This window comes from Giraffa tippelskirchi, chromosome 9, assembly GCF_054371585.1.
Source record: "Giraffa tippelskirchi isolate mGirTip1 chromosome 9, T2T-mGirTip1v1.2.pri, whole genome shotgun sequence".
Taxonomy (NCBI): domain Eukaryota; kingdom Metazoa; phylum Chordata; class Mammalia; order Artiodactyla; family Giraffidae; genus Giraffa; species Giraffa tippelskirchi.
In genome coordinates, this window is record NC_137283.1 from 13,744,889 (window position 1) to 13,758,223 (window position 13,335).

General features: G+C 39.3%; 1 protein-coding gene across 40 annotated transcripts in view; it reads right to left on the reverse strand.

Moving 5' to 3' along the window:
• ULK4 (unc-51 like kinase 4) overlaps positions 1-13,335 on the reverse strand; it is a 477,098-nt gene that overhangs the window by 401,411 nt on the left and 62,352 nt on the right. For all 40 annotated transcript variants that reach the window (XR_014064646.1, XM_081527570.1, XM_081527572.1 and 37 more), the window contains one exon: positions 1,578-1,685. Coding sequence is in view for 39 of the 40 variants with exons in the window: in XM_081527570.1 (XP_081383696.1) it covers positions 1,578-1,685 (108 nt within the window). In the remaining variant the exon portion in view is untranslated. The remainder of the gene's footprint in view (positions 1-1,577; positions 1,686-13,335) is intronic.

The window sequence follows — 13,335 nt, forward strand, 5'->3', positions numbered from 1 at the left end:
TTTCATGAATGGGACACCTCTTCAAAATATAAAACTATCTGAGATAAACTCAACAAAGTGAAATACACAAAAAGCTTTAGAAGTTAAACAACTTACATGAAAAAAAATTGTAATATAAATATATGGAAACATGTTTTTGTGCATTAAAGGACAACATACCATAAATGTACTAACACTCTAATAGATTCAGCAGAATTCCAAACATATACTAGAAGACTCAAAATCATAAAAATATCAGTACTTCTGCATAGTCGATGCTGTTTTCAAAAGATGATTTCATAACTGGACAATCTGATTCTAAAATTTATTCTGACATGCAAATGACCAGGAAGATCCAAGACATTTATGAAAAGGAAGAATAAGGAGGAGAGATTTGTTGCACCAGCTATCAATACTAACTATGGAACTGCTACTGCTGCTACTGCTGCTAAGTCGCTTCAGTCGTGTCCGAACTAAGTGATTTTAAATACTGATGTTTTCTAACAATTATTCTAATTGCTTTAAAATGATGATTATCCAGAGTCAACTTAGATACTAAGGATACTTAGGTTATATAACATTTAAGCAAGTTCTAGAACCAAAACAAGTGGAAACAAAGAACTTCTGATTAATTTATAACGTACTGGCACTCATTTAAAACAGAGCACCACATGAAATGAATGACTCATAATGTCTCTATATCTATTCAAGATATTCCCCCAAAAAGAGGTCAAAGTCTTCAGTCACAAACTCTCACCACCATGTTATTAATAACAGCATGCGTATTAGTCATTCAGTTGTGTCCAACTCTTTGCGACGCCATGGCTCCTCTGTCCATGGAATTCTCCAGGCAAGAATTCTGGCGTGTCTTGCCATTCCCTTCTCCAGGGGATCTTCCTGACCCAAGGACTGAACCCAGGTCTCCTGCATTGCAGATTCGTTACCATATGAGCCATCAGGGAAGCTTCCAGGTGGCACTAGTAGTAAACAACCTGCCTGTCAATGCAGGCGGAAGTAAGAGACACAGGTTCAATCTTTTGGTTGGGAAGATTCCCTGGAGGGGGGTATGGCAACCCACTCCAGTATTCTTGCCTGGAGAATCCCATGGACAGAGGAGTCTGGTGGACTACGGTCCACAGGATTGTAAAGAGTCAGACATGACTGAAACAACTTAGCACGCATGCACGTACATGTTAAAAGCTATATTTACACACAGTGTTTTAAATATCAATGGTGTTTTTATACTGGAAGAATCAATGAAATCTTCTTGCCTAAAGGAGTCAAAGATGGCAGTAACCCGGGGACAATGTTGGGGGGCAGGGTGCGGGAGGGGCTCTGCTCCATTGGCTTTAAAATACAGCTTGAGACTCTCCTACACTTTAAAGAAAAAGAGGCACTGGCAAACAGGGAAGACTGACCAGGAGAGACAGAAGAGTCAGAAAGACACCAAGAGCCTCTCCCCTCCACAGGCAAAATTTTCACTGAGTTCCTTACATATGTCCAAAGAGGCAAAATCAAAACATTTTGATATTAACACTTATCAACCAGGAAATGTCAGAATACATCAGAGAGCAAGAGCATTAACCAGATAGTCTTACCTCGGTGGCTATAAGATAGATCAGCTCTCCCAGGGTTGGTAAAAGGCACTGTTTTAATTTGCTGTTTCTGAAATTTTCCCTGATTAATTCAGTTAAAAGAGTGATTGCCTGAAAAGAAGGGGAAAAATGTGTATTATTTTATGCATACCTCTCAGTTCTTTACCCTATATGGAACAGGAAAGACATTCCACAAAATTCATCTGACAATTTTAACAACTGGTCTACAAATGATTTTCACTATATGGACCTTATTTCTGAATTAAAAATAGGAACTCTCCTAGACGATGATGTAAATTTGTTGTTGTTGTTGTTGTTCAGGCACCAAGTCAAGTCTGACTCTTCACAACCCCATGGACTGTAGCATGCCAGGCTTCCCTGTCTCTCACCATCTCCTGGAGTTTGCCAAAGCAGATACAAACATACCCAGTGAAGTAAACTTACCTGCTTATAGCACCAAGTTTGGCCTTGGAGTACAAAATGAAGTAGGGAAAAGGCTCACAGAGTTTTGCAAAGAAAACACACTGGTCACAGCAAACACCCTCTTTCAACAACACAAGAGACGACCCTGAACATGGATGTCACCAGCTGGTCAATACCAACATCAGATTGATTATATTCTTTGCAGGCGAAGATGGAGAAGCTCTATACAGTCAGCAAAAACAAGAGCAAGAAGTAACTGTGGCTCAGATCATGAACCCCTTATTGCAAAATTCAGACTTAAATTGAAGAACATAGGGAAAACCACTAGGCCATTCAGGTATGATGTGAATCAAATCTCTTATGATTATACAGTGGAAGTAACAAATAGTTTCAAAGGATTAGATCTGATAGAGTGCCTGAAGAACTATGGATAGAGGTTCGTGACATTGTATAGGAGGCAGGGATCAAGACCATCCCCAAGAAAAAGAAATGCAAAAAGGTAAAATGGTTGTCTGAGGAGGCCTTAAATTAACTGAGAAAAGAAGAGACACAAAAGGCAAAAGAGAAAAGGAAAGATATACCCATTTGAATGCAGAGTTCCAAAGAATAGCAAGGAGAGGTAAGAAAGCCTTCCTCAGTGATCAATGCAAAGAAATAGAGGAAAACAATAGAATGGGAAAGACTAGAGATCTCTTCAAGAAAATCAGAGATACCAAGGGAACATTTCATGCAAAGATGGGCACAATAAAGGACGGAAATGGTATAGACCTAACAGAAGCAGAAGATTTTAAGAGGAGGTGGCAAGAAGACACAGAAGAACTATACAAAAAAGATCTTATTGACCCAGATAACCATGATGGTGTGATCACTCACCTAGAGTCAGACATCTTGGAGTGCAAGGTCAAGTGGGCCTTAGGAAGCATCACTATGAACAAAGCTAGTGGAGGTGATGGAATTCCAGCTGAGCTATTTCAAATCCTAAAAGATGATGCTGTGAAAGTGCTGCACTCAACATGCCAGCAAATTTGGAAAACTCAGCAGTGGCCACAGGACTGGAAAAGGTCAGTTTTCATTTCAACCCCAAAAAGGGCAATGCCAAAGAATGTTCAAACTACCACACAATTGCACTCGTCTCACACACTAGCAAAGTAATGCTCAAAATCCTTCAAGCTAGGCTTCAACAGTATGTGAACTGAGAACTTCCAGATGTACAAGCTGTATTTAGAAAAGACAGAGGAACCAGAAATCAAATTGCCAACATCCGGTGGATCATAGAAAAAGCAGGAGAATTCCAGAAAAACATCTACTTCTGCTTCACTGACTACACTAAAACCTTTGACTGTGTGGATCACAACAAACTGTGGAAAATTCTTTAAGAGATGGGAATACCAGACCATCTTACCTGCCTCCTGAGAAAACTGTATACAAGTCAAGAAGCAACAGTTAGAACTGGACATGGAACAACAGATTGGTTCCAAACTGGGAAAGGAGTACGTCAAGGCTGTATATTGTCACCCTGCTTATTTAACTTATATGCAGAGTACATCATGCGAAATGCCAGGCTGGATGAAGCACAAGCTGGAATCAAAATTGCCAGGAGAAATACCAATAACTTCAGATATGCAGATGACACCACCCTTATGGCATAAAGTGAAGAAAAAATAAAGGACTTCTTGATGAAGATGAAAGAGGAGAGTAAAAAGGCTGGTTTAAAATTCAACATTCAAAAAACAAAGATCATGGCATCCAGTCCCATCACGTCATGGCAAATAGATGGAGAAACAATGGAAACACTCACAGACTTTATTTTGGGGGGCTCCAAAATCACTGCAGATGGTGACTGCAGCCATGAAATTAAAAGATGCTTGCTGCTTGAAAGAAAAGCTACGCCCAACCTAAACAGCATATTAAAAAGCAGAGACATTACTTTGCTTTCAAAGGTCCGTACAATCAAAGGTATGATTTTTCCAGTAGTCATGTATGGATGTGAGAGCTGGACAAAAAGGCTGAGTATGGAAGAACTGATGCCTTCGAACTGTGGTGGAGAAGACCCTTGACAGTCCCTTGGGAAGAAAGGATACCAAACCAGTCAATCCTAAAGGAAATCAACCCTGAACATTCACTGGAAGGACTGATGCTGAAGCTCTAATACTTTGGCCACCTAAGGTGAAAAACTGACTCATTGGAATAGACCCTGATGCTTGGAAAGTTTGAAGGCAGGAAGAGAAGGGGATGACAGAGGCCGAGATGGTTGGATGTCATCACTGATTCAATGGACGTGAGTTTGAGCAAGCTCCAGGAGATGGTGAAGGACAGGGAAGCCTGGCATGCGGCAGTCCACGGGGTCGCAAAGAGTCAGACACAGCTAAGCGACTGAACAGAAACAACGCTTACAATATTTATCAGTTACCAAGCACTTTCACTATATCGACAATCTTCTGCCAAGCAACTGTGGCTCTGTCTTTAAAGCCAGAAAACCTAGGCTGAGAGAGTGGAAGCAACTTGCCCCACACACCATCCATGCCACTTGGAGGCTTATACTGCATTAAATTCTGCATTAAATACTGCATTCAATTCTAATACTGCATTAAACTTTTAAGTGATTCCTTCAAAAATATGAGAGGGGCAATATTATAACAACATTGCAGTATAATTCACTTTGAAATTCTGCAGCATATTTTTATTAGATCTAGTTAATTTCATAGGACTCATCCCAGAAAATCCCAGAAATTCCCAGAATTCTCCATGCCAGAATGTATACCCCAGAACACAAGGTTAATCAAATCACACTGTGACCATAAACTAGGGTTGAATGGTTTCAGAATGATACATATAGAACGACACGGGGAAAAAAAAATGTATGTAAGTAGTATGGAAACACTGCTCTGAAACGGTGCGACTCAAAACATGGTGCACAAACAAGATTATTTCTCATGGTGATAAGACCTAGGTTTTTAAGTTGAACATACATCAAAACACTACGTTGCACACCTAAGACTAATATAATGTTGTATGTCAATTATATCTTGCTTTATTCATTTAGAAGTTTAAAAACTGAAAGTGGGCCACTTAAAATTTTCAGAACAATTTCACAGTGTAATAATACAACATCCCAGCATGTGATCACTGGTTCCACTTGGTAAACAAGAGTGTGGACAAGTTGGAGTTGGACATTAAGCAGCTGCACAACAGTAATGCACGGGAGGAACACTTGATGTGGGGACAGTTTTGATTTATAACTGACCTACAATGAGCTACATCTTCTTGTTGTTGTTTTTCGGCCGTGCCGTGTGGCTTGCAGGATCTTAGTTCCCCAAACAGGGATTGATCCTGAGGCCACCGCAGTGAGAGCTCCGAGTTGTAACCGCTAGACTGCCATGGAATCCCCGCAGTTGTATAAAGTGTACGATTAGATACATTTGACATACGCACATCCCACGTGAAATCACTACCACAATCAAGACAGCAACACCCTCAAGTGTTTCCCCAAGTTCCCTTGGTAATCCCTCCATCCCACTACCTTTCTCTTCTCCTACCAATTTACTTTCTGTCATTAGTTTGCATTTCCTACAGTGTATATCAATCGGATCACGTATCATGTATTCTGATTTGTCTGCCTTCTTTCACTTAGCATAATGCATTTGAGATTAAGGCATGCTATTTATACATAATGCATTCTTTTTTATTGCTGAGTACTCTTCCTCCATATAGACATAACATCTTATGTAACCCCCACCACTTACTGCCTTACACACAGTGAGTCCCCTATATAAAATGGTTGAGGAGGAAAAAGCAACACATTAGCCTTTGCAGGTCATTTCTACACACAGCGTTTCTTTTCCTTTATCCTGTATTGATCATCCATTGATCATTCATTAATATTACATTGAACCATCTGAAATTAACAATGCTCAGCCATTTTTTACCCTATGAAAACCATACACTTACCATAAAAGAGTGGATAAAGGCAAGTTTTCTAAAAAGAAAGGAAATGATTTTTTAAAAGGAACCTTGGAATACGAGGAAAGAAGGAAAGAAACCAGAACATGATAGGCAAAAATACAGGTAAATTCAATAGTCTTTCCTTCTCCTATTAAGTTTTCTAAATTATCTTTGATGTTTGATGCAAACATTATAAAAATGCTTGATTTGGTTCTAAATGTATTTAGACGATATATTTTACTCATTACTGACCAGGGAATTTTTGCATAAACTAATGCCTATGGCTGGCAATGTGCTATGTAAGTGAACACTGAAACATCTCTGGTCAATAACGTTAAGGTAATAAAAGACATATCAATACATTTCTGGTCAATAATATGCTATCTATATAAAACTGAGGGAGGTTAAATGGTTGAAAAAGGAGGTAAGTTTTCTATACTTCACTTGAACGGGAGGAATGAAGATACCACTAGACTGTGATTAAATTATATATAATATAAATATAAACAAAGTTTTTTAAAAAACCAAAGATGATCTAAATAAAAGAAGAGGTGTATTTTTATGTATGTGTGTGTGTATTTTATTTTCTATACAATATGATGTTTTGACATCTTAAACAAACCATTCTGGCTGGGGAGAGAATGACCTTCCTAGGGCCAGCCAATTCTTAGAGGTAGCTAAGGCCCAGGAAAGTAAAAAATGAAAGTGTTAGTCACTCTGTCATATCCGAGTCTTTGCAATCCCATGGACCATAGCCCACCAGGCTCCGTCTGTGGAATTCTCCAGACAAGAATACTGGAGTGGGTAGCCATTCCCTTCTCCAGGGGACCTTCCTGACCCAGGGATCAAACATGGGTCTCCCACATTGCAGGCAGATACTTTACAGTCTGAGCCAGCAGGGAAGCCCCAGGAAAGCATGTCTTCAAAATGCTAACAAGCAAACCCAGAACCATACCTCCTCTATCTGGTCCTTATACCTCAGAAGGCAATACTCTTCTGTCTTCATCAACCCAGGCCAGGTACTAGGCAACTAGAGACTGTCATTATTCCCATAGGCTGCTGAAAGTATTCAGACCAACCAATTCTAAGCTATCTATCCTGCCCTGCCTTTCCCGTGGAAACCCCAACAAAGGCCACAGCCTAAGCACTGTCTTCTGCCTCCTGACCACCCTGGTGTTTTTCCACGTGTCTCTGGATGCCACCTGTCTCGAGGAGCACTGAGCATAATAAACTCTATTTTCCTGAGCCTCTGCTCTTTCTCCTCGTGTGGCCAATCCTGACCGACCCATCTCATAAATGAATACGAAAAGGAGATATACTAGGTTCATAGATGGTAAGACTCACAGTGAAGATGTCAATTTCTCCCAACCTGATAGCCTGAAATTCCTATCAAAATCCTAACAAGACTTTTTTGTGGATATTGACAAGAGTATCTATCCTACAATTCATGCAGAAAAACAGAAGTATCAGAATTGCCAAAACGATTTTGAAAAAGGAGAATAAAGTGGTTGAAAACTGTTCTACCTGGTTTCAAGACAGTTTACAGCTACAGTAATCAAGACTGTGAAGCAATGTCAGAGAGACAGGCTCTCAGACCAATGAACCAGACAGAGAATTCAAAACTAGCTCCACACTAGTACATTTTTGACAAATGTGCAAAGGCAGTATAATGGAGGAAAGTCCATCTTTTCAACAAATGTTGCTGGAGCAACTGGCTTTCCACTGGGAAAAACAAGTAAAACCTCAGCCTAAGTCTGACACTTTATATGAAGTACTAACTCAAAATGGACCATGGACTTAAATGTAAGACAGAAAAATAGAAGTAAAAAAAAAAATATATATATATATATATAAAATAAAGTCTTCAGAATCTAGGTAAAGAGTAGATCTGATACCCAAAGCACAGAGACATTGTACCAAAGAAGCTATACAACTGGCAAATAAGCATATGAAAAGTGTTCAACAGTATTGACGATTAGGGAAATGCAAATTAAAACCACAATGAGCTATCACTGCACCTCAATCAAAAACAGAGTGACAACAGCAATTGCTGCTAAGGATAGAGAGAAACTGGATGGCTCATACCATCTCTGGTGGGAATGTAAAATGGTACAGCCATGCTGGAAAATAGTTTGGCCGTTTCTCAATAAAAACATAACAAATGAACCACTAAACACGCAGCTGCCACAGGACCTAGAAACTGCACTCAGCACCTATCCCAGAGAAACGAGTACTTTCATCCACACAAAACCTGTTGTTCAATTTTACAGCAGCTTTACCTGTAACTGTCAAAACTGGAAATGATCCAGGTTATCTTTCAACAGGTAAATGAATACAGAAGACTATTAAGCAATAAAAAGTAACAAAATGTGAACACAAACAACAACCAGAATGAAGAGTCAGAGAATTAGGTTAAACGAAAAAGCCAACTCTGAAAGGTTACACACATCTTCAAAATGAAAGAAGTACAGAAATGGAGAAGAGATTTGTCAGTCGCCAGGGGTGGGAAGGAAGAGCATGAGATAGAGGCAAGTGGGTATGGTTATAAAGGGCAATAAGGGTGATCCTTGTGGTGATGAAACTGTTCTGTTCATTAACTATCTCAACATCGACATTTTGACCGTGATATTGCCTGATAGTTCTCCAAGATGTCACCATCAGGGAAAATCAGATGAAGTACCATATATACCCAGCATCTCTCTGCACTTTCTTACAGCTGCATGTGAATCTACAATTAACTCAAAATAAAATTTTAATTTTTTCAAGTTAACTTCATTCTAAATTCAAAACCCAGATCCAACTTTCTGTTTCACAAAATTCATAGCAGGGACATATAGCTGTACTGCATTTTATCATCCACTGGCCATGTGGTATCAGTAAACATCACAGGAAATTAAAACATTTTAATGCTGCAGACCCTTAAAGATATAAAACTGTCTGAACTGCCTCCAGTGTAACAGAAACTGCTCTGGAACTCAGTGCCTTGTAGACAGACAAACATCATATGATCTATGCTAGTAACGCCACAGCAGCCCAACATCTCACTTGCAAAACTTAACTCTGGACACCATCAAACAATGCACAGCAAATAAGTTTCCCTGCAATATTACCGCATAGATTTTGCACTCATTCTGTAAAAATTTCAATAAACACTAATATTAAAAAGGAAAACTGTAAGAATAACCACATAAATGACAAACACCAAGCAGGAAAAGTAACTTTGTTGACGTAAGTATGACACTAAAATATGCCAATACTAAACAGAACAAAAAACATAAACGAAATTGTTTAGTTCTTCTTCCAACTCAGAAACCCAAGTAATATGTGGATATTGTTCTTAGGCATGCTTCTCCTATAGTGTGTAAAAATCTACCTGGTCTTTTAACAATGAAACTAAAATATATAATTTTTAAATGGGATGGATATGCATGTAGTATACTACTACTGTGTGTATTTTTTGGAAAAATCTAAGGAAAATGAGAATGGAGGGTGTCTTACTTCTAGTATTATTATGCTTTAAGACATATCTGCACAATCACTGATTCTATTACCATAAAAAAAACTATGCTTCTGCAACCATAGGCATGACTGGTTGCTTGAGTACTTCAAATAACAATAATTATTTATAATTATAAATAATAATAATTATTATAATAGCAAATACAATAATAGGATTGTAATCCTATTTCTTAAATCCATATAGTCAAAGCTACGGTTCTTCCAGTAGTCATGTATGTGGTGATGAAACTGTATAAATATGAGAGCTGGACAATAAAAAAAAGGCTAAGCACCAAAGAATTGATGCTTTTGAACTGCGGTGCTAGAGAAGACTCTTGAGAGTTCCTTGGATTGCAAGGAGATCCAACCAGTCCATCGTAAAGGAAATCAGTCCTCAATATTCATTGGAAGGACTGATGCTGAAGCTCCAATACTTTGGCCACCTGATTCAAAGAGCTTGCTCATTGGAAAAGACCCTGATGTTGGGTAAGATTGACAGCAGGAAGAGAAAGCGAAGACAGAGGATGAGATGGCTGGATGGCGTCACTGATCAACGGACATGAGTCTGAGCAAAGCTCCAGAAGATGGCAAAGGACAGGGAAGCCTTGCATGTTGCAGTCCATGGGGTTGCAAAGAGTAGGATACAACTGAGCAACCGAACAACAACAAAATCCTATATCTTAAACTACTCTGAGGTCTTAAACTCAAAACTCATTTTACAACAACTTTGACAAGGGAAAGCCAGGCCTCTTTCGGCTTTATCTGAAACTATCAGGTTGACATAAGGTCGGATGTGCTTCAATTTCACATACCTGAACTGAGTCTCTTAGGCAGAAAGACAGAAGATGAAGAAGTTCTGCAGTTATAAAACTAACATTCTGAACTCGCACAGAGTTTGCTTGCTGCTGACTCTCAAAATATAGTTTTTAAATGTCCATGTTAACAGGTATACAATTAACAGCTACAAATAAAAATTGAAATAAACTCCAGACCAAAGAGATTGGAGTGTTTTATTAGGCCAAAGGGACATTTTTTAACTCCTATATAACTGTTCCCAATGGGAGATACAGCAGCAGACATCACAACAACATAACCTTTTAAATTAGATACTGTTCGGTATTCTTCCCTGTAGAAGTCCCAACCCCTCAAGCAGGAGCATTTCACAATCTCAAAGGAACAGAGAATTCCAATGGATACCACTCTGCCCAACCTTTTTCTTTCTGAGAACACCATTTTCAATGTCCCAAACACAGCTTGCTCACATAAAACATGAACCTCATAATTCTGTCTTCAATTTTATTTGTATTAAATCTCAGACTCCGCTGGGAACTGCATTTCAGATTTGTAGACTTGAAACTTCAAGTTCTCATTTTCACAAGTGTTGGTTTAAAAAGTGTGAGAGAGAGAAAACACACTAGAAACAGATAAAAGAAGGATGAAGAGGCAGAAACAGAAAGATGGTAAACTTATTTGAAGAGAAAAAAATCTGTTCTGTATCTAATAACTGGAAATATTACTGCAATGTTGCAACACTGTAAGAAGTTCTCCTTAGTGACTTCTGGATATCAAAGTGGATATAATCTTTAATCTCTAATTCTCTGCACATTATTGATAATTGGGTTAACGGCATTCAAATTGGCATCTAACTCCTAAAAGTAAATAATCAGGGAGTAAAAGTCAGTACTGCTATCTTGTCACTACCCTGCCGAGGCCTAAATGTACATAAACAACCTGGAACTGGTGGAATTTTTTCTCTTAAAGATTACGCACTGTCAGGAAAAGCAAATAAACGCATAAGTAGATTTCTTTAACAGCCATCGAAAAAGTCTGGAAGCACTTGGTACACAAACTTTATCAAGTTCCCTGATTTTCTTTTTGAATTAGATGTCAACAAATTTCAAAACTGCAGAAGAATGTGTCACTTTTTGGTCACCAGTCACCCAATCCCTCTTCCTAACATCATTCAAGTTCCTTTTGAAGAAAATACCTCTCCTGTACTGTGCCTGTCTGTGGGATGACAAAGCAGGCCCTCCAAACATGGAAACCGTAAGGGCCCTGGCTCCCTTCAGAAACATCTTCCCTCCGAGTCTGGTTCAATTAAAGCCAAATCAGAAATACAGACACGGATGTAGAAAACAAGCTTATGGTTAACAGGGGATCGGGGGTAGGGAAAGTTATAAATTGGGAGACTGGGATTGACATATACACACTACTATACATGAAACAGATAACTAGTAAGAAATTATTGTATAGCACAAGAAACTCTACTCAATACTCTGTAATGACCCGTATGGAAAAAGAATCTTTAAAAGAGTAGATATATGTATATGCATAACTGATCCACTTTGCTATACACCTGAAAACCAACACAACATTGTAATTCAACTATACTTCAATAAAAAATTTTTTTAAATAAACTACATCACTAGCAGATTTCTTTTTGTTCTTTATATCTTATTAGAGAATAAAATTTTGTGTTAATTACCTCAAAATCGGAGGTCTTGAAAAATAAATAATAAATCAGAGTCTTATTCAAAATTAAAAAAGAAAAAGATGAGGCCACAACCTCAACAGCCAGCAAGGCTCCTGCTCAGAAACCTGAACCCTGAGTGGAGTGACACAGAATAAACAAACAGCTGAAGTTTACTAGCAGTGGCTCCAAGTGAGACTCAAGAGGGCCCTGCTCCAAAGGCCCCCTGGAGCAGCCAGGCCCTGACTGTTCTCATCCTTCTCCTGGAGTCTCTGACCTTGCTCATCTCCCCTAATAAACACCCTTTATGCTCACGTTAGGCAGTCAACCTGCAGAAGCAGTGAACAGTACTTGTGCCATGCAGTGCCTCCCCCTTCCTGGACACATGGAAATATTTCCCAGCGCCCCTGAAGTTGGATGGGACCATGTGACTAACTCTAACCAACTGGCTGAGAGTAGAAATGATGTGTGTACATGTGTGCGTGCTAAATCATTTCAGTTGTATCCGCCTCTTTGCGACCCTGTGGACTGTAGCCTGCCAGGATCCTCTGTCCGTAGAATTCTCTAGGCAAGAATACTGGAGTGGGCTGCCATGCCCTCCTCCAGGGGATCTTTCCGACCCAGGAATCCATAGGCAATTTTCTCTACTCTATCCCCATGTCCCAGGAAACGTGGGCACATCTGCTGGATGGAGATGAACTGCAAGCAGCTGGGGTTCTGAGGTCAGCCGCCCTCAGAGCACCTCGGCCAACAGCAAGAGAGTTCTAAAGCCTCTGAGGTTCTGATGGTTGCCATTATCACAGTATCAGCTAGTCATACACCGACTAAGACAGAATTCTAATCATCCAATTCAGACAGACCACTTTAGTCACACATAGTAATGACAAAGTTTTCATACCTTAAAATAATTACTGACAAAACAAGACTGCAGTAAACGACTGCACCCATATCTTGGGGGAGAAGATCATTTGTGTCGCGGCTAAGATCTGCCATCAACACTTGTATCATGGATCTGACACCAGGGTTGTGAAGCAACAATCGCCAGAAAAGCTGTGAATGGAAAGTATACTGATAAATCCTGCCCTGCAGGTTAGGAAATTGGGTGTCAAATTGCCATAAATTTGTAATAAATCTGCAGTTTGAAACCAGATTAATCATTAAAATTCTTTTGCCCGTCTCTGGCAGATGGCAGACAAGATGCCCTAAATATTCCTCCCACTGAAAGTAATTTTAAAATGCTAGATAAAATACTTTTTAACGTCTTTATAAACTGCACAGCTGAACTGGCAGCTATGGGAATCTCAAAGACTGAAACTTGGAAAATATGCCAGCAGAAAGAAAACAGGAAAATAAGAAAATAGGTAAGCATTCAAGATACTTTCACCCTGCAGGCATGTGATGAATCTTTGTGACCTTGAAATGGCCTTC